This window comes from Dipteris shenzhenensis, chromosome 5 (assembly GCF_047967505.1).
Source record: "Dipteris shenzhenensis isolate YYH24624 ecotype China chromosome 5, Dip_SZ_1.0, whole genome shotgun sequence".
NCBI lineage: Eukaryota > Viridiplantae > Streptophyta > Polypodiopsida > Gleicheniales > Dipteridaceae > Dipteris > Dipteris shenzhenensis.
In genome coordinates this window covers 24,209,377-24,233,833 of record NC_141600.1, presented here as the reverse complement: position 1 = coordinate 24,233,833, position 24,457 = coordinate 24,209,377, and the positions used below count along the sequence as shown (strand labels likewise).

Sequence of the window (24,457 nt, the reverse complement as noted above, 5' to 3'; positions counted from 1 at the left end):
TTTTTAGTAACCTGAAAGCAGGAGCTCCAAATGTTGAATTCCTGAATCGTACGACTTACTCCTCGGGCAGGGTTCAACAAGACATTAGCCTGTCCATGGCTAATCAGGCAGCTAAGAAACGAAGGGACGAGAATACCCGTCACATTCGCATGCTTCAGCGTTTGATCCTTGCTTCTAATGTGAGTTCTCTGACTTAGTATTTTATTTTGTGTAAACGACGGGAAGAGCGGTCGCTTCCTTGATGCCTCAATTGCTGCCTCGCATGTCTTACCTTGCGCAGACGTCCTTCCTTAGAATTTGAAGGGTCAGGATTTACGTCAACACCAAATCAGCTTTGTATAATAAGCCTATGATTTATTCCCACCTATTTTAAAGAGATCAAAAAAGGAAATTGAGTACCTTTTGAACCCACATGTCAGGCGAAAGCAGGATTTTCGTTGGAACGAACGACGTGATTTAATCAAACTGCATGTATTCCGAGAGAGAGAGAGAGAGAGAGAATTTCTTTACCTTCTCATGGAGTCTCTCAAGCTGTCGTGGCGTGATCTGCCTTTCGAAGTATGCATACCTTTTCTCTGATCTTGCTAAGAGAAATCCCTACAGCTGCTCCACTTAATCCGGCTGATTGGGGAGGACCGTTCCTCCAATAAATACTTACTTCGTAAGAGGGCATTCCCGCCACAGAAGGAGCAGGGAGCCTATTTTGATGCAAGTGAGCCGTGGGAACATTGCTGCAAGGTTCAGCTGGAAGACAGGACGAAATTCTTCGCAAGACCTCGAAATTATCTCCCTCCTAGTTTCACGCCTAACATGGACGATAGGCGTGAAAATAGGACAGCCAATAGTGCAGGCGAATTCCAAAGACAATTTCTATTTCGTGCCTCTCCGCAGGTTTCGAGAGAAATTCCCCTACGTGGGAATGCCCTCTAAGCAGTCATCCTTGCAAGCCTCTTCTGTGGCAAAAATCAAGGGTCTCCAGGTCTTCATTTAGACTCCTGTCTCCACATTTGGAAATCTTCGAGATCTCTTGCTCGAGTAGAGAGGTACTTGGCCCTCCATTGTTTTCTTAGTGTTCTCCTTTGCATGAGTCTTTCTCTGTGGCTTCTCAGAATGACTCTTGGTCCTTGTGTGTGTACACACATAGATATAGACTCCAGAAGAGAGAGGGGGTTCTGTGGCACCCAAGATCAGGTAGCCTCCGAGATGGCCTCCTCAGCATTGGCCCCTCTCAGGTGGGTGAGCTTGCTCAGCCTCTCCTTCTCAGTATGACTCTTGGTTCTTGAGTGTGTACACACATAGATATAGACTCCAGAAGAGAGAGGGGGTTCTGTGGCACCTAAGATTTGGCAGCCTCCGAGATGGCCTCCTCAGCGTTGGTTCCTCTCAGGTGGGTGAGCTTGCTCAGCCTCTCCTCGGGTTGCTGGCGGAGGCTTGTTTGCATGCTCCTAGGGATCTCACTAGACCGTTGTTCCATTGTGCTCACCCGATGTGTGTGTGCTTCCTGAACATATGACCCTTTAGGTCTCGGACATCAAGGTGCATGTCACTCAAACTTCTTTCTTCTTGAGGGCTGTTGAATGAGATGCCACTATTTTCTCATCAAGGTCTACATCATTAGCGACCCATTTCCTTTTGAGAGGGCCTCCACGAAGATCTATCGATGAGATTGTTGCCACCATCCACTTGTGTAGGGCATGTTCCTTAGAAGCCCTTGCCAGAGGAGGAGCTTCCTAGGCTTAGACCTTGGACCCCCCTGACTAGAAGCTTCCTCAGCATGGATTTGCTCTACATCTTTAGATTGGCCTACTTCTACGTGGGGAAGCATGGATCTTGCAGGTGAGCCTGTCATGGTATTCCGTGTGCTCTCCAGCCCACGAAAATTTGCACACCAACTGTATTATGTAAGAAATCCTGATTTATTATATTTAGAAATGTGCTAAGGAACAAAAAGGAGACTGAAATAGCAGAGAATAAGGAATATTTGTATTGCTTGAGTGTACGTAGTGTGTCATCCATACAATTGGGCCTCTCTTATATAGAGAGTGAAGAGTCACACATGAAAAGGTGTACTCCAAAGTATATGTGCATGAAGAGGTGTGTACCCGTTGTGAAGGGTGTGACCCTTGATGGGAGGGTACATTACAATGGTAGTGTCTCTTCAATAGGATGTGTCTCTTGTTAAGGGTTGTACCTCATAGGAATTGTCCTATTGAAAGGGCATACCCTTTCACAATTGTCCATTCATCAAACCATTCATAAGTCTAAGGTATAGAGAAATGAATATGTCACAGATCGTGACATCCCCTCCCACTCAAAATAAGACCCTAGTAGAGGTAATGAGCTGGTGTAGAAAATGTCATGGTAAACTTTGAAAATATTGCCCTAATATGTTAGGGTATTGCTGTATGTCTTCATCAGATTATCAAGTAGCGTCGGAGCCGTCCAGATCTCACCAAAGAACAAGGAATTTCGCGATGAGTCTATGTCAAGTCTCTCACTGTCGATGGTCCAAAATACGCTCAGGAATAAGGAGAACATAATCATCTTCGATTTTTGGAACATAGTCGCCTGCAGGATGAACTGCTTCCTCACCTGGAATATATGTCTTTAACCAAGAAATATGAAATGTCGGATGGATTTCACCCCCTGATGGTGCTAATTCCAATTTGTAACTTAGAGGTGAATGTTTCTTGATGATCCGGAATGGTCCATAGTATCTTGGTCGCAACTTAGGAAACACAGACTCGACCGTCTTGTAGCGATGTGGGGCTACCAATAACAGCACCATGTCACGGATTTCAAATTCAAGGTGACGTCTACGTTTATTGGTGGACCGTTGCTTTTTGGATATGATTCCTGACTTGGAGTAAAATATATTGCATTTCTTGAACCAATTGATCAGCTAGGACCACTCGATGTTGAAGTACAAAATTTGTGGGTACAATCGGAGTGTCTCCATAAGCTGCCTGGAATGGAGTCATGCTAATGGCACTATGGGAAGAGTTATTATAAGCAAACTCGAGGAGTGGCAAATATTCTTCCCAAGCTGACAAGCGTGACTGAATGTAATGTCAGAGCATTTCTTCTAGAAGTTGGTTGACTCTTTCAGTCTAGCCATCTAATTCGGGATGGTAGGCTGAACTGAATAGTCGAGTTGTAAGGATTCGAAAAGAGAAATCCAAAAGTGACTGGTAAACTTAGGATTGTTGTTGAAGACAATGTTCTTGGGCAATCCATGGTGTCGGAAGATATGTTGTATGAAGAGTTTGGCGATGTCCGGATTCTGGACACTGCTTTTGCAAGCAACAAAATGTACCATTTTGGACAATCGATCAACAACTACCATAATATGAGTGTTACCTTTGGATGATCATGGTAGTGTTGTAATAAAATCCATGGAAATACTTTCCCACCTTCCAGTTGGAGCTGGAAGAGGTTGAAGAAGTCCTACTAGAAGTCGTTGGTTTTCTTTTATTTGTTGACAAGATAAGCACGACATAACCATTTTTATGATGTCACTTTTTATATGAGGCTAGATGTTTGTCGTACTGAGTAACCGGTAAGTCTTGTTGATGCCAGGATGTGCATCATAAGGAACTACATGATGCTCTTTTAACAAAAGACGTCGAACATCCTTGTCATGTGATACAAGACGCAATCTTGGTAATAAAGAAGGTCGTCCGCATAAGAATAGGATGAGAATCTTTTGTTCCGAAGTAGAAGGTTGATCTTTCTATAGAATTTGTACTGTGGTGCCGAAGTCTTTATCCTAGAGATACATCCCTTTGAAAGAATTTGGAACATCCACAGATAATGTAGAGATCACCATAGCTGAGGCTAGAGGTGATTTGTTGAGAGCATCTGCAACCACATTACGTAGTCTTGGAATGTACCCAATGGTCATGTGAAAATTGGCTAGAAACTCAACCCAACATACTCTTAGGAGCCACTGTTGTTCGAAGATGACATCGTACCGGGAAAGAGGCATGATGTCAAAATTCAACTTGTCCGTATAATGTTGGATGCAAAAGGACAGGTTTTTGACCCTGGTGTTGCACAAGAGGTAGTTCTATTAGCAAGTTGGGTCCGATAGTCCTTGGAACTAGGACTAGTGGTCAACCAAAGTCTTTCGACCATAGAACTAGCTAGGAAGTTATGAGAATAGCCACTGTCGATGAGGATAGTGACCGTTGTTCCACGAATTGATCCTTGGACACAAAGTAAGAGAAGGTTTGGGGTTGCTAGGAAGGCTCATGTGAGTGGTATTTGCCACTCGAACAGCTTTGCCTTTCTTGTCTTGTGCGGGAGTCGCATCTTCTGTCTGGGATGTGCTAGGTTTCATCCTTGGACACAAAGTAAGAGAAGGTTCGGGGTTGCTAGGAAGGCTCATGTGAGTGGTATTTGCCACTCGAACAACTTTGCCTTTCTTGTCTTGTGCGGGAGTAGCATCTTCTGTTTGGGACGTGCTAGGTTCAGTGCAGATGGTACAAAGTCTTTTTGTGTTGGAGCCGTTCTTGCTAGAGGCCGCACCTTTGGGTTGTTGATAACGGTCATTGCTTTGTGAAGAGGAAGAGGCACGATCCTTAGAGAAGTGCTTTTGTTGGGATCCAGCATACAATTTCTAAGACTTGTTGGGATCTTGATACTATCGAGAGCCTTGATTACCCGATTGTTTTCTAAACTTTGAGTTATCCTGAGGGCGAGCACCCTTGACTGATGTAGAGTTTTTAAATTTGTTATAACCCTGCTTCCCTGTATTCTGGAAATCTGTAATGCGCTCTGCGTAAGCAATAGCATCAGTAGTGGTGGTGATGCTTGCTTTGAGGACATCAATACGTAACAAGAGATTTGGGCCTCAGATGAAAGCATGGAGGCAATTATCATCAGTCAAACCGTCGATCTCCAGCACCAATGTAGTGAATGGTGAATGGGGAGATGTAGGAAGACAGGGAGCCCGTTTGCTCCAACTGTCAAAGTTTTGAGCGTGCTTGGAAGTCTGCATTGGCAGGTATGAATTGTTTACAGAGCACGTGTTCAAAATGTTCCTAGGTTAGCACACTTTTGCCGTCCTTTAAGTGTCGTTGCCACCAAAGAAAAAGTTGCATCTTTGAGGAGCGAGGCTGCCACGGCAATCTTCTTGCCTTTAGTGAGGTCGACACTGTCAAAATACATGCCCATTTTGTCCCATTTTGTCGAGCCACTAGTCAACTATTCGGCGATTCCGCTGACCAATGTAGGCTTCCGGTAGTTTTATGTCATGTCTTTTAGTTTTGGAAGCTTGAAGTAAGCAGTAGAGGGCACGAAGTTCAACGTTTTCTACCTCTAGTTGAATCAAGTCCACATAGTCGTCGGGTGGCATCTCATCATCCTCTGTATGTGTGGTATTGCGAGAATCCTAGAGTTGCTAGACTTTCTGGACTAGATCAGAAATGCTGTCTTGAAGTTGAGAAATTTGGAGTTGAAGTAATGCTTCACCATGTATAGTTGCTTAAGGAGACTTTAAGATTGAAGTCGCTAATCTTTGGAGAGGTTGAACGTGAGCAGTTCGACATGTCTGAGGTCCATGTGAGGAGAGCATGGGATTGTGCTCTAGTTTGTACCATTTCTGGAGGAAAATCCTGGCTGCTCCCTGAGATCGCTCATGTCGGATGGGGCAGGGGAGGCAGCATGGAACCACCCGTGGAAATCTAGAAAAGGAGGTCCTGAAGGAGGTAACACTGATGATGCCAAAGTGGGTGTTACCGCTCTTGAGAGGATAGGAGTTGGTTGTAGAGTCCATGGATCCGAAAAAGCGTTAAGGAGTTGCTGTCAGAAGAGGAGGATATCCAGGAGAGGGTAGTGCTGTCTTGGGGAAGGGGAAACCTTCTCAGGAGCATATGTGGGAGTTGAAGGAGGTGGAGAGTACCGTGGAGATGCTGAAGCTGAGGGGTAAAAGTCTCTCCAAAGATGGACAGTGAACTCATGGGGAATATCGGGTTCTGTGTATTTGTGTGTCTCGTGAAACACACTCTGGACCGTGCTAAGGAAGTAGTGAAGGTGAGGTGCCTCACGCAAAAGATATAGGATGTGGTACGTGACACAAAAGACCCACGATGCAAAGGCTCCAAAGTGGGCTGGTTGTGCAATCTGAACACGATATTGAGTGATAGGTGATACCTGTGGTGACTGGGCCAAAGGGTGTACCTACCCAGGTGTGCCTTTTTATGAAGGGACAAGTCTCTTTTTAAAAGAGGAGTGTCCCCACATAAAAGGGGTGTCTTTTCCACGAATGGATGTGCCCCTTGGGTGAGGAGTCAAAGACCTTCGTTGACAAGGCATCCATTGGCGAAAAAGGGCATGTCCCCTGGTTTTGGGACAGCCCAAGCACTTTAAAAGACACATTTCCATTCACATCAACTAGTGATGTGAGGCAGATAGAGAGGCCACTAATGACTTAGGTGGGGTTGGCGGTAAGATATTTTACGCTCATCCTCTCCATCTCTTCCATGCATAATGTGCGTGGATCTCCTTCTAGGGGAAGTAGAGGTTTTAGATAGGCGCTAGAAGGTGAGGGGCATTTCCTATAGGCAGGAGCAAAATTTGCTCTAATACCATTGTAAGAAATCCTAGATTTACTATATTTAGAAATTTGCTAAGGAACAGAAAGGAGACTGAAATTGCAAAGAACAAGGAATATTTGTATTGCTTGAGTGTTTGTAGTGTGTCTTCCGTACTGTTGGGCAAGACTCACACATGAAAAGGGATGTACTCCAAAGTGTATGTGCATGAAGAGGTGTGTACCCCTTGTGAAGGGTGTGACTCTTGATGAGAGGGTACATTACAATGGTAGTGTCTTTTCAATAGGATGTGTCTCTTGTGAAGGGTTGGGCCTCATAGGAAGTGTTCCATTGAAATGGCATATCCTTCCACAAGTGTCCATTCATCAAATCATCCATACTTCTAAGCTATAGAGAAAGGAATACATCACAGATCGTGACACATTAGCTGCCCCATACATTCTCTATGAAGGTGCCAGCAAGATGTGATTGTAGCGGGAGATAGACTATCCTCACTCTCTCTCCTGCTCAATACTAACTACAACTGCAAGATGATGCACTCAATACTCAAAGTGATGCTGTGGATGTGGGTGAGAGAATCAGAGGGAGAGAATGTAGTGGATCTCCGAAGAGGAAATAGATACAACTGAATAATGAATGCCCAAAGGGTTGAATACAACTATATGAAGGGGCTAAAACCCTTACTGCAAAATTGGAAGATTAGACTACCTAGAGGAGGTGAATCCTCACTATATCCCTGAAGAGGCTGAGACTACCTTGTTGGTCTGCTGCAGGGAGGCCTGGGCTCTGTTGCTCTGAAGGCTTGAAGGCCTGAGGAGTGGATGAAGAATGAAGGCCAAAGGCTGCCCTTTTATAGGCTGTTAGGTCAGCTTGGCTGACTTGGTCAACACCAACTGTTGACCTTAGTCGGCTGGTCAACGTCGAACATTGACCAGGGCGGCTAAAAAGTCAATGACAAAAAGGTCAACGCGTTGAATTTCTACCCAAAATTTCAACTTTATGTTTTTAACCTGCAATGGCATGGCGTTGACTTTCTGTTGACTGCGTGCTGTGCAATGAAGGAGGTAGGGGCTGAATTGGTGAAGGCCAAAGATGGCAGGAAAGGGGGAAGAGGAGAGGGAGAGGAAAGAGGAAAGAAAGAGAGGTAGGAGGGAAAGAGGTAGAGGGAGAGGAAGAGAGAGAAAGGGAGTGAGGGGAAGAGAGAGAGAGAGGTTGGGAGAGAGAGTAGTAGATAGGATTAGATGTCACTTCAAAAAGTATACTTTGAGTGGTGGATGGACACTTTCCACCTAAAATCCCTCTAAAGGCCTCTTAGCCCATTTCTCCCTTTCATTACAGCCATCCCTTCCCATAGAATTTTGACCACAAAATCTACATCCTGGCTGTCCAAACGGTGCCTGCCATGAATTTTCTTCCTCAAGGAGACCTTGCCATTTGATAACATACTCTACGTAGATCTTGTTGCTGAGCACATGGTCTCTGAAACCCACGATGCGCTCCGGGGCATAGAGGATGTGAGGAAGAACTTGGAGATGTTATCCTACATGCGGCTTTAGCAACGACACATGGAAAATATTGTGAATTTTGGAGGTATCGGGTAGCTCCAACTCATATGCCACCTCTCCAACTTTGCCAAGGGAGATCATGTCATGACTCTCAATGTGCCGATTGGAGTCACCGAATGCAAAGAAGATCTTCAAATTTGAGCAATTATGCCCATTGGAGGCAAAATGTCCAAATGAATGTACAAGATAGTAATGAAATTACATGAATTTTGAGAAATCCCCAAATGTCTACATGCAGGAGACTTCAATACAGCTCAAGGGATGCAAAAAACAGAGATTCCCTAAAATTTGAAAATTAGGCTTTAGCAGAAAATTTTGGGGCTTTTCAAATTTTCTTGCAGGAGAGTGTTCTTGCAACACTCAGGAGCCCTCAAATCATAAAAGCCCTAAAAATTTTGGAAGATCTGAGCAGATATTGCAAAACTCAACTTCTAGGGTTTTGGGGCAGTTAGAGGTCTGAAATCTGCGTGGAGCAAGTCGTGGGCTGGAGTGCTGGAAGTAGCTCATAAATGCCTTCAAATGACTCGAAATACTGCAGCAAAAGCTGTCAAGTGGCCGTCTACACAACAACATCAATAGAAGCCTGTTCTTGGTGTTGAAAACCTCTGAAAATGCTCTGTTGAAGGCAGCTATGCAGCAGCAGCTCAAAAACCCTGATTTCGGCAAAGGAGAGCTCCAAAACTGGTCGAAAATGCCTCCAAAAGGCTTGAAATTGTGCAACCTATGCATGTAGATGGACAGCTCTGTTGCAGCGGCCTGGAAACCCTAAAAACGGGAATGGAAATGCTCCGAATCAGCACGTATATAAGCACCACTTGAAGGAGATGCCGACCAGCAGCATGTGTGCACACGCCTCTTGAAAACAAGCCGACCAGCAGGGCTGTGGAGAGGTTAGACGAAGAAGAGATGAGGCGGCTATAGAAGGAAAGAGGCTGAAGGAAAATAAGGGTTAGGGCAAGGGTGACGAATTAGGGTTAGAGCAAGGGTGACATGGTAGCTATGGAAGGTGGCTGAGTTCCTGGCTTGGCATCTGATGGCCTGTAGGCCTGTCATAGGGCATTTTACTACCTGAAACAGTAGGAAACCTTGGAAAGGGCACTGCTGCAAATTTTTTATCACGTCAGTCACCCATCTTAGGCTTCTTCTCAGCCTCATATGCAGCACCAAGTATGCTTCCCGTTCCACTCTTATACTTGCTGGAATATTTCGGCTCAAATACCTCTAACAACTGGGCTGCCCTCGCAATAGTTTGAGGGTTATGCGCCTTCACATCTGCAGCCAGAGAAGGACTTAACCCCTGGATGAAACGCAGCAGCTTCCTTTTTTCAAATACTTCCTGCACAAATAGGAAAAGCCTCCAAAAGCGCTTGGACCATACCGGTGGATGGACAAAAGCAGTAGAGCCTAACCCACCTTCACAGCCACACTCATCCACGTTCAAAACACCCGAACAACACTATCACAAGGCAAAAGGCATCCATTCAACATCATTGTCTCTACACATACCTTCTGATACAACTCACACTCTGGCCACACTTCTCCGGAAGCCAGACAACTCTTTAAAAAAAACCAGTGGACTACACAGCCCAACACAAGCTCCTACTGACTGAGATCAAGCTCAGAAAATACATAGAAGACCCATGAAACATAAATATAACTCCAGAAAATGATGCTCATATCTCCCCCGACAAAATCCATGAAGAACAATCTTGGATCTCTTTGACTTCAAGTCTATCATCTGCCTCATAAACTCAAAGCCATCACCCCTCTTCTATGCCATCAAACACCACAATTCTACAAGAGAACCCACAACGAGAGCAACATAACAGTCAACAAACTTCACATAGGTACCACATATCAGATCCAATGATCAAGAATGGCAACAATCACAAGGGCTCTTTCTTCTTCTTCACGTGATCATCCAAGCACTGCAGTTCCTTTCTACTCACATTGTATACCCTCCATCATCTCACGCAACCGACGACCAACTGCTTTGTCGCCTCCCATAGCTAGTCCTACAGCATTCTAGAGCTCCCGGAGCTCTCGACCCTCTTTCCAAGGTCTCTCAACCTCCACAATAGAGACGCCATGCCTTTGTTCAGAAAGTCACGACCAGCAAGAGCCACACTCCTTCACACAGTGATCATGGCCTCACAGCTTCCCTACTCCTCATGGAGTGCACGCCTTCCTCTCTCTCAAGTCTTCACCGTCCGCTGTAGAGAGATCCCCCCCGCCAAGTCCCGAAAACTCCCAATGGGAGCAATTGATGACCCTTTCAGCAACTGCATCCCCATAGTATGACCCAACGTAGGGTGTTTTCAATCAAACTCTCGCGTCTTATTACCTCGACAAGCCTATGGCTGGTTTGCAATTTATCGAGATACCCTCAGACACTTCGGTAAGTGCAAACACGAAGCACCACACCTCAGACAATGGGTGGTGGAATGAATCATCTGCTTGATCTTTCTCGCAGCACAGGCTTGTAGTTGCACGCCATCACAGCCCACGCCACCGCTTTGAACTTGCTCAAAGATGACTTCAACCTGTTCGACGACGTCTGCTCTCTTGTGAACTTGTAGCTATTCAAATAGAACTGCCTGTTTATGTAGTTTTGATATCCTGGCCCGTAATAGAGATCACCGTCGTCCCCATCATTCCAACCATAGTATAATTCTGCGCAGTCCTGGCCCTCCTTTGTAGCCCTCCTGTTGTGCCTCTCCTACCAAGCTTTTTCCAGAGAACCGCCCCTCTGAAAGACCTCCAAGCTTGCAGTAGTGACACCTCTCTTTAGACCCTGCAGTCTGTAATCGCGTCCTCACTGCAGCCACTCTCCCTTGCTTTAGAACTCACGTATCTTCTCGGCATAGTCGAGATGCTTCGCCCTTTCAAAAACGTTCCATTAAGAGAAGACGACCTCCTCTTCACTACGATATATGCTCATAGCTTCTCTACTGCTCATAGAGCACCCGCATCGCGATGTTCCTCCAGCTTTCCAAGCTCTCTCTCCAGAGGAGCTCCTCCTGCTCACAGCGCAATCCCCTTTTCAGAAGCTCTCCGCCCACACACCCCTCCTCCGTTGAATCCTCGTCCCTCTTCATCGTTGCTCATGACCAGAAGCTTCCTTCATCACGTAGCCACGTGCATGCATGCTCCTTTCCAAATCAATTTGGCCACCTTAGCTTTATTTGCCACCTCATCAGTGACATTTTACCACTCTCAAGACATTTCCCCCAAATCACACACCAAGGCACTTAAGCACATATTCATTGACTATGTGCACACAATTGCATGCCACCAGTCATTTAGCATTTGATTGCCCACTGACCATCCACATATGATGAACACCATCCCGTCCCTGGATACCATGAAGTGCTCGAAAGTTGCTCACACAAAATCTGATTGAACGCCAGCAAGCACACACACAGGTTGAACATCACACATGTACATATGTTCAGACGAGTTTGGGGTTTTCAAAAATCTTCACACACCTTTAGCAACCCCTACTCTTCTGCTGTGACATTCATGTCCAGCAGCTAAAGAAGAACATCGGCAAACCACCTGGATCAAAAACAAAGCAAGCTTGTGCTCTATGCCTCTGCTTTTCTCCTCCCGGATCAAAAGGATAACTTTGAGCCCTCCACTGCCAGATATGCATAATCCACCATCCTCCTGGATCAAATGGAATCAACAACACACCAATTTGATGTAGCCACCAGCTCCTTCCATGTATCCACTTCCTCACTAAGCCTCCAGGATCCCATATCTTATTCTGCCAAGATAGTACACAACTCCACTGGCTATCAGCCGTCACACTTATATCATGAGTCTTGCCCATCTTCACATGAGCTACATCTTTTGAGGTCACAACCTCACACACAAATCTCACGGGCACAACCAGCTCATAATCTGTGATTAGGGACTTCTCAGCATACCCTATTGTCTCAACCTTCGAAGCTGCAAAACTCAACCCATCACATGAATTATCAAGATCACTCGGGAGCAAACAAACATCTCTTCCACCTGAAGAATGCTCAAACATACCAGCATACTCTTTCTTGTCATTGCCAACCACACATGCAAAATCCATGAGGGTATCATCAAGTAAAGCATCCAGCTGATCATCAACCACACTATCACTGCCATCTATCTCAACATGCATACTGGTGTTTTCATTCTCTTTCGAAGAGATCAATGCTAACATATCATCCAGTGCATCATCAAGAACACAATCTAGCTCATCAACTGAATCACCATCATCTTGTAAACACTGAATCTTAACCTCATCATACTCATCACAATTTGCACGCACACAATCAACACTTGTTGTCTGTAGGTCTTTTACCTTATCAGTAATAGCCACATCAGTTTCATCACTGTCACACATGATTGAGCTCTCATCTTCACTACTAATTTCACACCTCTCTTCCTCATTTGCTGAACCTGAAATCTCATCTTCTTCGGTATGCACAATCACAGTGTCAACCACAAACTGATTGCATTCTATCAAATACTGATCCACATCCTGATTATCCTTTTGCTGAATTTTGCACAACTCCTTCCATACTTCATTAGGGCTCCTGCTTTGTGCAAACCGTGCAAGAAAAGATGCTCTCACCATTGTATACTCCGGATTTTGATGCTGAGGATGAGTAGTCCTGAAGGCAGCCACTTGAGTCTGCAACCATGCTTTTGCATCTCCCTGCAAACAATAATTCAAGATCTGAAACAAAATCTGAGGGGTTGCCCTATCCTTCATAAGTGCTGTGAATTCCATCTTTTCCAAGAATCTCACTGCATTCTCATATGGCATCCCCCAAAACTCTGGAAAGTCCTGTGCCATCTTCACAATCTTTCAACTGTCACACACCCTGGCTTTCTCAGCCACAACAAAACTGGAAGGCAACAAAACAAGCACACTACTGAAGAAGCTCACTCTACATCCGAAGAGCATTCTTTTTCCTGCGGGCAAGCACTTTCAAAGCTCTCTGCACTCTGGCTCGGAGTCGGATCACACGTAGCTGGACTTCAATACATCTGTCCTTCCTGTGACCACATTTTCCACACCACTCACACTGTATCACTCTCATGTGTGGATTTCTCCCCATTGCTTGCAACACGTCTCAGAACACCTGCTCCTCCAATCTTGTAAACTGAAGTGAACTTCCTCCGTGGAGGCACCAAAACGTGGATGGACAAAAGCAGTAGAGCCTAACCCACCTTCACAGCCACACTCATCCACGTTCAAAACACCCGAACAACACTATCACAAGGCAAAAGGCATCCATTCAACATCATTGTCTCTACACATACCTTCTGATACAACTCACACTCTGGCCACACTTCTCCGGAAGCCAGACAACTCTTTAAAAAAAACCAGTGGACTACACAGCCCAACACAAGTTCCTACTGACTGAGATCAAGCTCAGAAAATACATAGAAGACCCATGAAACATAAATATAACTCCAGAAAATGATGCTCATATCTCCCCCGACAAAATCCATGAAGAACAATCTTGGATCTCTTTGACTTCAAGTCTATCATCTGCCTCATAAACTCAAAGCCATCACCCCTCTTCTATGCCATCAAACACCACAATTCTACAAGAGAACCCACAACGAGAGCAACATAACAGTCAACAAACTTCACATAGGTACCACATATCAGATCCAATGATCAAGAATGGCAACAATCACAAGGGCTCTTTCTTCTTCTTCACGTGATCATCCAAGCACTGCAGTTCCTTTCTACTCACATTGTATACCCTCCATCATCTCACGCAACCGACGACCAACTGCTTTGTCGCCTCCCATAGCTAGTCCTACAGCATTCTAGAGCTCCCGGAGCTCTCGACCCTCTTTCCAAGGTCTCTCAACCTCCACAATAGAGACGCCATGCCTTTGTTCAGAAAGTCACGACCAGCAAGAGCCACACTCCTTCACACAGTGATCATGGCCTCACAGCTTCCCTACTCCTCATGGAGTGCACGCCTTCTTCTCTCTCAAGTCTTCACCGTCCGCTGTAGAGAGATCCCCCCCGCCAAGTCCCGAAAACTCCCAATGGGAGCAATTGATGACCCTTTCAGCAACTGCATCCCCATAGTATGACCCAACGTAGGGTGTTTTCAATCAAACTCTCGCGTCTTATTACCTCGACAAGCCTATGGCTGGTTTGCAATTTATCGAGATACCCTCAAACACTTCGGTAAGTGCAAACACGAAGCACCACAGCTCAGACAATGGGTGGTGGAATGAATCATCTGCTTGATCTTTCTCGCAGCACAGGCTTGTAGTTGCACGCCATCACAGCCCACGCCACCGCTTTGAACTTGCTCAAAGATGACTTCAACCTGTTCGACGACGTCTGCTCTCTTGTGAACTTGTAGCTATTCAAATAGAACTGCCTGTTTATGTAGTTTTGATATCCTGGCCCGTAATAGAGATCACCGTCGTCCCCGTCATTCCAACCATAGTATAATTCTGCGCAGTCCTGGCCCTCCTTTGTAGCCCTCCTGTTGTGCCTCTCCTACCAAGCTTTTTCCAGAGAACCGCCCCTCTGAAAGACCTCCAAGCTTGCAGTAGTGACACCTCTCTTTAGACCCTGCAGTCTGTAATCGCGTCCTCACTGCAGCCACTCTCCCTTGCTTTAGAACTCACGTATCTTCTCGGCATAGTTGAGATGCTTCGCCCTTTCAAAAACGTTCCATTAAGAGAAGACGACCTCCTCTTCACTACGATATATGCTCATAGCTTCTCTACTGCTCATAGAGCACCCGCATCGCGATGTTCCTCCAGCTTTCCAAGCTCTCTCTCCAGAGGAGCTCCTCCTGCTCACAGCGCAATCCCCTTTTCAGAAGCTCTCCGCCCACACACCCCTCCTCCGTTGAATCCTCGTCCCTCTTCATCGTTGCTCATGACCAGAAGCTTCCTTCATCACGTAGCCACGTGCATGCATGCTCCTTTCCAAATCAATTTGGCCACCTTAGCTTTATTTGCCACCTCATCAGTGACATTTTACCACTCTCAAGACATTTCCCCCAAATCACACACCAAGGCACTTAAGCACATATTCATTGACTATGTGCACACAATTGCATGCCACCAGTCATTTAGCATTTGATTGCCCACTGACCATCCACATATGATGAACACCATCCCGTCCCTGGATACCATGAAGTGCTCGAAAGTTGCTCACACAAAATCTGATTGAACGCCAGCAAGCACACACACAGGTTGAACATCACACATGTACATATGTTCAGACGAGTTTGGGGTTTTCAAAAATCTTCACACACCGGTCTACGACAAGGCATAGAATTCAGCCAAGTACTGATTCAAGACGAATGGGGATACGAATGTAGTGACCATCAATTCTTTGAAACCCCTCTAGTCTGAGGCGCATCCCTCATGTATCGCCACCATGCATACCTGCAAAAATGGTGCGCTACTCATCAGACTTCGGGTAGAAGCGGAAATAGTCTTCCAGCTTCGTGAGCCACTCCTCCAACTCATTGGGAGTGCGAGTGTCCCCTTTAATCTTATGCACCGAGAGCTTATCCTTCACATCCTTGGCTGCATACTGCTTATTGTACCCACCAGAATGTCCGGCATCCTCACGCTTAAGGCTCACATACTGAGGAAAGGGCATCTCATCCCACACTTCCTCAGGCAAGGCTCTGTAAGAGCGTAAAGCATCTGAGAGTATATTGTATGTGGTCACTTGCTGCCCATTTACAACATTCTGTTGCGTAGTAACACCACTAGCCTGATGCACCGGCTATGTCTGACTACAGGTGTTCACTGACGGAGCCATAGAAACATGCAGCCTTGGCTGAGTCTGCCTTCCAAAGGCATCCCTCTAAAAAGATGGTGTGGTAAAAGCTTAGAAAGAGGACTGACTTCTTTCCCAGCTGCCCTATAACCCAAAACTAAATCCAAGCACACTCACGGGTGCAGTACTGAATGAATGCATACCCAAAGGTTGGCCTAGTATAGACGGCCCAGCTTGCGTAGAAGTAGGAAATTGTGAGCCAAAAGGTGGCTTGGTATTTGTCAAGAAAGTACTTTGCGGCACAGAAAAAGCATCACCCAAATAAGTGTAATCCCCAGCATGGGGTACATATTCATAGGCACGGCGTGCATCAGCCATAAACCCTCTGCGTGGGCTCGAGAACTCATCATGGTTATCTGACTCATCCCCGTGTTGGGGTGCTGGCTGCTTACCCTTATCCAGCATAGCAATGGCAGATGTGATCTGCTGACCAATCTACTGTCCCATTTGGGCAAGAGCAGTATCCTGCAAAGCCATGGCTGTGGTAAGTTGCTGGCTGAACTCCTGTCCCATCTAGCGAAAAGCACCCTAGAGGATAGAGGAGAGGACATCCAAAAACTGTGTTTGTGTTGCCTACGTTTCCTGGGACGCAAGACAGAGAGGCTGAGTGGAAGGAACCTTTGTACCACCAGTGGATGCAACCACTGTGGTAGGCACTTGCTCATACTCAGCAGCCTCATCATTGTCATGCAATATATCAGGAGGGGCACACTTCGGTGGCATGGTGATTGGCCCTGGTGAGAGGCGTTGGAATGTAGTCAAAGAGAAATGGACAGCAATTCCTTGCTGTAATGAGCACCTTAGATAGTGTGTGGAACCACGAAAAAGTTGATGGAGAGGCTTGGAAGAAAGGTCGTTGAAGAAGCTTTGAAAAATGAGGCCCAAATGAGCCAAGCCAGCTGCCTAAGAGCAGAGGAAATACCCTAGAGCCTTTGCCATGAAAAGGAAGAAGAAGGGGGAAGTCCTATCTCACTGAGTGGGAGAGTGAGAAGACCTCCCCTTGTGTCCCCTATGAGAATCTGGCTGGAGCTGGTGGAAATCCCCTGCACCCTCTTGTTTGAAAAACCGAGCTTCTCCAAGGAAAGACCAGTCCTCCTTGTCATACTCCATCTCGAAATCTAGTAGGAGAGTAGTGAGAGGTGGGACCTCCTTTTGTAACTCCCAAGAATCTCATAAACACATGGACAAGCAAGATTAGTACAAACATGAAGGGATGCAGGCTAAGTCGCCTCCCAACCATATGTCCTGTTCATCTGCCCACCCACCGAGCTAGGGGCTAAGGATCCCTCCCATCTGCCATGGACAGGGCCGGATACCATGCTCTTGGTCAGTCTCGACCAAACATGACAAATACAATAGGCTATCAATAACTATCTTGTTATATACAGTTAGTACACATGGATTTATTAATTATCTTCCTTATCCACCCCTATAAGCCTGCTTCTAATCCCAAGGCTTCCCTTACCCTGCTCTTCTAATGCTAAGATTAGCGTAGGTATGTAACAGAGATTCCCACTCTTGCATTGAAACTGGGACAACTGAGTCCAAAATCACGTTCATACTCATCTAATCAAGCCACACACTCTACAGGACAACTAAGTCCAAGATCGCATTCATACTCTAATCAAGCCACACACTTTACAGGACAACTAAGTCCAAAATCACATTCATACTCGTCTAATCAAGCCACACTCTACATGACAACTAAGTCCAAAATCAGGTTCATACTCGTCTAATCAATCCACACAATCTACAGGAACAAGATCCATCAAAAGCTGCTGTTCAAACAGACTATCCGCATGGAATGAGGCATGTGAGAAACTGAATGAATAATCTCCAACTCCCATGGAATTGGTGAATCTGAAACCTCTGTGACAATTGTCTTGACTGATCATATTACATATCCAAATTGGGACCGGCAATTTCTCATACCTAGGGGATAATTTCTCAACCTTCCTCATCTGTTAACATCTCAGAACCCTCGAGTACTCTCTACTACATAAACCTCGGAAAACTCCCTTGGCAAACACTGGATACCAGTGCTCTATCTCAAGCATCTGCTGATAGAATGTCAAATAGTGATCAGCTTCTCCTTCATGACCGTCTGGAAACCTCTGCTGCATCAACCTGAATATCCTATTAGAGCGGAACTAGGTTGATTAGGCAAAAAACTCGACCATTGGTCCCAATGAAATGGTCACATGGAGATCTATGCACAATCTTACCTCATAAAACTGAATCACACTCTCTGGTTGCCCAACAGTCTGGGGATGACCAGAAAAGTTCCTTCCATATCCGAGAATCCTATAACTATGAGGTATCTCTGCACTCTCATCATGATAATCTCAGAGCATGCCCATCTCAGGACTGTTCAATCAAGAACATCCTGATAAAATCCACCAGAATTATATTCAACCTAGAACACTACTGATAAGAATCCTCTAGTGCGAGCTGTCATCGTCATACTCAAAGACATCTGATAAACTGCATCTGGGCAAGCTGCACGTAGATCTATACATTCAAGTCTAAGAATCTCAAGGAAATCCAGGATGAAACCAGGCTCTAGCTGTCTTGCCAGGAATTGTATGCTCAGCATCAGTATTGGCAGTTCCTGATCCATTCATGGGCAACTCTTATATAATCATATTGATTTTATTTACACTAGTTAATGAGAGAGGAGTGAAAAGATAGATGGGACAATAATATGATGGTCATGTCTTTTGAAGAAATCTCCTTGCTTGCTTGGAGTACCTCGGCTAAAAGAGAAGGGAGGGTGGAGTGGGAATGAAGAGAGAAGAGGCTGCTACAGGGACGCCCGCTTCAAAGAATCTTTGTCTCCTTTGCTGTCCACACTTTGCAAAACATCTTCTAAAGCAAGTCGCCTTCTTCCTGACCTGTCCACACCTTCAGAATGCCGTCGTCAGTGTTTCTCCTTCTGTCCATGTTGTCCACACATTCAGAAATCAGCAGCAACCTCCGTCTGCCGTGTACACTCTCCTGGTCTGAATCTTTACACGACCTTGTGCTTTGATACCATGTCGAGTGCAGCAGAATATGCGAATGGAGAATAGAGAGCGGATCTGCGAACGGAGACAGCAAAGAAATGTGAATGCAAAGAGATGGAACTGTGCAGGAAATTAGCTCACAACTCGCAGGAGTAGGCCGTAGAGTGCCCCACAAACTCACCCAGAACAGGCTGGATACTGGTCAAAAGACTGCCAAGCAACCGCAAGAACCAGGGCCCAAATGACCCTATTTATAGGGGGCTAGGGCCTGCTGATGTGGCGGACCAGACCTGCTGACCTGAGCAGGCCTGGTTGGCTGACTCGATGTGGTCTGGTCTGGTCTGGTTAACCCGATCTGGGCAGGCACCTTTCTCTGGGTGGGCACACCCACATAGGAGTCCTCACTCCCTAGTATACTGACAAGAGATTGCTAACACTAGCTCCAAGCCTATTGATCTCATTGTGTATGCCTAGGACATAACGAAGTAGTTTCTATGATGGGTTTGTGGTATGCTTTGAGAGATTGGAAAGATTTGTAGGGTTCTCTTTTCTTCTTTGTTTTTGGGCTTATTTCCTTCTATGGCCTCACAATGGCAACTCGGCTACGGGGGATGGGAGCTCTAAGCTCTTCCAGTGCAAATTCTTTGAATTTTCGTCCAAGTGGTGATCAGCTGTTCAACTACATCGTTTTATCTTACGCGGGTGCAGAAGCCCCAACAGCTAAACTTATTCTCATTTAACAACAAAAAATCTAAATTTGTATGATTGGACTTATTCTAGTCTTACAAAGATATATTTTTCTATCACCTTAGCGGACATGCAAATTCTTTGAATTTTCGTCCAAGTGGTGATCAGCTGTTCAACTACATCATTTTATCTTATGCGGGTGCAGAAGCCCCAACAGCTAAACTTACGCTCATTTAACAACAAAAAATCTAAATTTGTATGATTGGACTTATTCTAGTCTTACAAAGGTATATTTTTCTATCACCTTAGCGGACATGCAAATTCTTTGAATTTTCAGCTGTTGAACTACATTGTTTATCTTACGCGGGTGCAGAAGCCCCAACAGCTAAACTTATTCTCATTTAACAACAAAAAATCTAAATTTGTATGATTGGACTTATTCTAGTCTTACAAAGGTATATCATAATGTTTATTTTCCTGGTTTAGGGGTCATGAAATAACAGCTAGCTATTATTGAGGAATTTAGGTCATAAAGGTATCCTTCTATATGTGCCTATGTTGCATATAGTGATTTAGGTTCTTGACAAGTCTTGTACATCCTAATCGTTATAATTTTTGAGATATACACTTGGATAGCTTTTCATGAACACATCAATCTACAGCTGAATTGGCAAGACTCTAGTGATAAAATCATTGTAGGCTTGCTAACTGCCAGGTTTATGGAAATTGTAGGTCCACAATAATTCAGTCTTCATATTCTCTTAGCCTCATGCATTCACCTTATAAGGTTTTTTCTTGATCATTTGAGGAATTCTCTACACTTATTCACGTATTTCTATTGGTTGTCAAGCTACCTAGCCTCCAACCTTAATATCTCAGGGTGATGTTGATTTTACCTTTGGGCGTCTCACTATGTTGTTAGTCTAGTCTTAGGTCTGTCTCATTTGCCTTAGCAATGTCATCTCTTACTCTTTACTGTTTTCTGAATTGACCAGGGAATATGACAAGGAAGTTATAACTACTTTTTAGCTACTTATGTCTGATCCTCACATGAATACAGATATATATTGCTTAAACCTTCTACATGTAAGGAGGTGTAATTTGAAATTGATTCTGTGGTTTTGAAGGGTTGGCAAAGCGGATGTAGTAATGTGGAATCGACAATTCCCTTGGTTCTTTTGTGCAGGCTATTTATGTTTTGATAAGGATATGTATTTTCCATTCTTCATTTTCTTGGAAGCACTGGGTGGGTTTATTGGTCACATCAGGGGCATACAAGCTTTCGTACGATCAGTTAGCTGGGATGGCAAAGCCTTCCTATGATGAGAATGGCGAGCTGATCAATGGTGGTTTTGATATGAATGAAGGTGGACTCTGTGGGTGAGTCTTTTGTATCATTGTATTGCATGCTAGCTGTTTGAAGATATCTTATGGTCATGTCCTGTCATCTTTTATCTAGGCTCTCTCCTTTGGTTCCAATTTAATTTTGGGTCCTTCAAAGCTAATAAGGCTTCCTTCTTATGCTAAAGTGGAAAGCTCATTTGTGGATATTGCATATGCTTAGTGGGCCCCTAGTTCTAGTTTTCTTTTGTCAATGGTGCCATCGTCTGAGTTCTCAGTGTTTTTCATGGTTGTTTTCTTAGGTATTCTTCTTTGCTAATTTTTTTCATAAGCTCCTTTAACTTTTATATTACTTATTTGATGACTAAGCACAGTGATTTCCAGATTGATAAGGTGATTTGTGGCTTTATATGGATGCAGATATATACATGACATATTGTACATCACCAGCTTTGTTCAGCTAGCTTCAATTATATCGGATAAGTTTTGGTTTGTCTATTTGGTGGTACGTATCCTTTTTCTTCCATAATACTTTACTAGTCTTGTAGAGTATAGTTTAAGAATCCTTTTGGACTGCAAATATGAATTTTTTTTGTGGTACCGAAGTAAGAGTTCTATGGGCTTCCTTTATTCACGTCAAGCATTTACTTATCTATGTTTTAAATAAGAGAGAGAGAGAGAGAGAGAGAGAGTTTCTAGTTTTTTTGAAGTTTTTGTTTCTTGACTTGCTTGTTTTTTTTTCGCTTAAGTCACCTGCTTCGTTTCTTCTTTATTTCTTGTTTTCATTCTCTTTTGTTTATTCGACGTATTTTAGTAAGCACTGGGTTTGCCCAAGAGACTCCGCGGATCTTTAGAAACCCAGTATAGCTGCTTATGCTTGGGCACTGATGACGACATAAGTGTTGCTTTGCTTGCTAAGTATGTCTTCCTTTTGCTTTTCATAAAAGTTTTTGTTTACCTCTTTTTTCTTCTCTTTCATTTTTCTTTGTAGATTTTTTATCTTTAGAACAACAAAAATTCTAAATTTGTATGATTGGACTTATTCTAGTCTTACAAAGGTATATATAAGCATTTACTTATCCTAAGCAATTTTGCTAAGAGACTTTTCTTCTAGATTGTAAAAAATAAGATGAGCGTCTCTTTCACAAGCATGTGTAGCTTGAATGAAGATAGTTAGGCTAGTAAATTGTATGACTGGCCTTACACAGCAGCCTTCTTCATACTTGAGTCTCTACAAATGCCTTAATAAGCTTATTATAGAGAATTTCTCATGAATTGATGCTCATGTATGCCAGTCTGTAAAGATCTATGCATTGAAGAGAATATGTTTATACAGTATTCAGGTTCATGGCGTCGTCATGGTCTGTATGTCTCCCAAGGCAAGTCCAACATCTCCCAGTGACTTGATCTATAAGGCCGCCTCATAGTTTTCTTTGGTGGATCATCCCTAACCACATCCTGAAGTTAATGTTCCTCCTCGTCATCCTCATAATCCTGCAGCATGTTCTCCACACCTGTATAACCAACGGGACTGTCTTCTTTCCTTCTTTTCGGACTGATCTATGAGTCCTCATGCTATGTTACAGGAAAGTGTACGTGTGTTTTCCATTAGTGTATCCATATGTGAAAAGGCAGTGATACCTCCCTGAACCTCATAGTATGAGGCACGCATCAGGACATGCTCTGCCATCTCCACCTGTGTATCACAAAGTGTACAGATCTTGAAGTCTCTGAGGTGTCAGATTGGCTGCAATCTTACCCCCTACCTCAATCTGAAACTTTGGAATGAGGTCCTGAGCTGGCCCAGGGGATCCGTACTGCATGAGAAAGGCGAGTCTATAGGTACCCGAGTGCCTGGATGAAGCCATCCTTGTGCAGACAAAGGAAATGTTCTCAGTAGAAGGCACCTTGGTCGAAGTGGCTGCAAGGGGGACCCATGTCTAATCTCTCCCGTATCTCTATTCTGTTGCTCAGTAGCAAGTGACTCTATCTCTGACATGTCTATCTTTAGTGATAAAGAAAAAAGGCGCCAAGTTCTTTTTAAATGTCATGCACGTAATCTAGAGTATTTTATGCTTCTACTAAGGCAATTTTTCTTGCCAAGTAAAAGTAAGGAGATCAAATACCAAGTTAATAAAGCTTAACACCTTTAGATAGGTGTCTTGCTCCATCAAAAAGAGATCTCATTTGCCAGATGCAAATCTCCATGGATTGCATTGTCAAATTAGGTAGGGCTCCAAGCCTATATGGGTGCTTGTGAATAGATTCATCAAAATGGCTCAGTTTAACACACTTGAGAAAAAGGTGAAGGCGCCTGAGTTAGTGAGGTCGTTGGTGGAAGAATCAACAAGGTATTTGGGTTACAAACTACTATTCATATATGTTTGCAAAAGTTTCTGCTTGTGCCAAGTATGGTTGAATCCCAATGCAGGTTTTAACAACTAGCTGGCATGGAGGACACTTTGCTTGATGTACAGCTGATGTGCAGTGTGTCTCATGCAGATCCCAATTTTTGCATTTTACAAGCTGTGGCAACTAGTCTTATATCCGTTCTTCTTTCAGAGCTCTACGGTACGTCCTGCTAAAAGTTGTGTACTGTTGCACTTTTTTGTTTTTAACTTCAATGCTCAACCAATGCGTACTCTGTTATAGTGTATTTGAGGTTGACCAGGTCTGGCTTGTTAAGCAGTTGATTTATGACAGCTGAACAATGAGATGGGATATGGATATGTTACCAACAATGTTTATTTGATTTGTATGTTGACCAGGAGGAAGTGGAGGATGAAAAAACCAAAAGGAAAAGGGAGAAAATGGAGAAGAAGTCTGGAAGGGCGAAGTTTGTAAGAACAAGAAACAGGTAGTTTATTCAAAACAGTGTGATACAGTGTTTAAGAGGGTTGCCTGGGTAAGTTAAAATTTAATGAGAGGAAGCAACTGCTTCTCCCCCCCTAATTGCTCAGCCAACCAAGCTTGGCAGCTTCAAAAATCAGAATGGGAAAAGGCTTGTGATTTGAGTTTAACTGCTGTCAAGGGCAGGAACTGTACCGTATGAGTCCGTCTTTAGGGGCTTCAAGTTTGGAGATTCTTATTATCTGTGATGGTTGGAGAAAATGTGTTTTTGTATTATGAATTTGAGACCTGAGATTCGTTATGGCTTAACATGATGTGTACACAAAGCTGCACTTGGGAAGTGTCTGGCAAATATACCTTACATGTTTACTAAAGGCAACAGAGGAGGGGATGGAAGCACTTCAACTTAGATGTTTTAATGTTAGAGGCAACCAGTGTGCTGTGATATGTGGGCACCTTGCATCTATTTGACACGCTGTTACTCGGTCTTAGAAAATGGTTTTCAAAGCCTTTGTGGTTCAAATAATTTCTGAAGGACTATTGTATTTGAATATGTCCAGGCCTGCTAAAATGGCTGGATTGCACAGAGGGGTGTATCAAAAAGATCTTTTAATGAGCTTAGAG

General features: G+C 44.2%; 1 protein-coding gene across 1 annotated transcript; it reads left to right on the top strand.

The window, feature by feature from the left end:
* LOC147901767 (uncharacterized) lies at positions 1 to 24,457 on the top strand. Its single transcript, XM_087374761.1, has 5 exons — positions 1 to 179; positions 20,829 to 21,022; positions 21,404 to 21,488; positions 23,486 to 23,554; positions 23,752 to 24,457. Exons 1-5 carry the CDS (start codon positions 96 to 98, stop codon positions 23,842 to 23,844), a joined length of 525 nt encoding a protein of 174 aa, XP_087230887.1. The 5' UTR covers positions 1 to 95; the 3' UTR covers positions 23,845 to 24,457.

Bases quoted from the DNA above. Each gene is read 5' to 3' on its own strand.
- LOC147901767 (XM_087374761.1), top strand. From the start codon at position 96: ATGGCTAATCAGGCAGCTAAGAAACGAAGGGACGAGAATACCCGTCAC. The intron at 180-20,828 runs GTGAGTTCTCTG...TCTTTTGTGCAG, and splicing joins GTTTGATCCTTGCTTCTAAT to GCTATTTATGTTTTGATAAG. The intron at 21,489-23,485 runs GTACGTATCCTT...TGTCTCATGCAG, and splicing joins TTTGGTTTGTCTATTTGGTG to ATCCCAATTTTTGCATTTTA.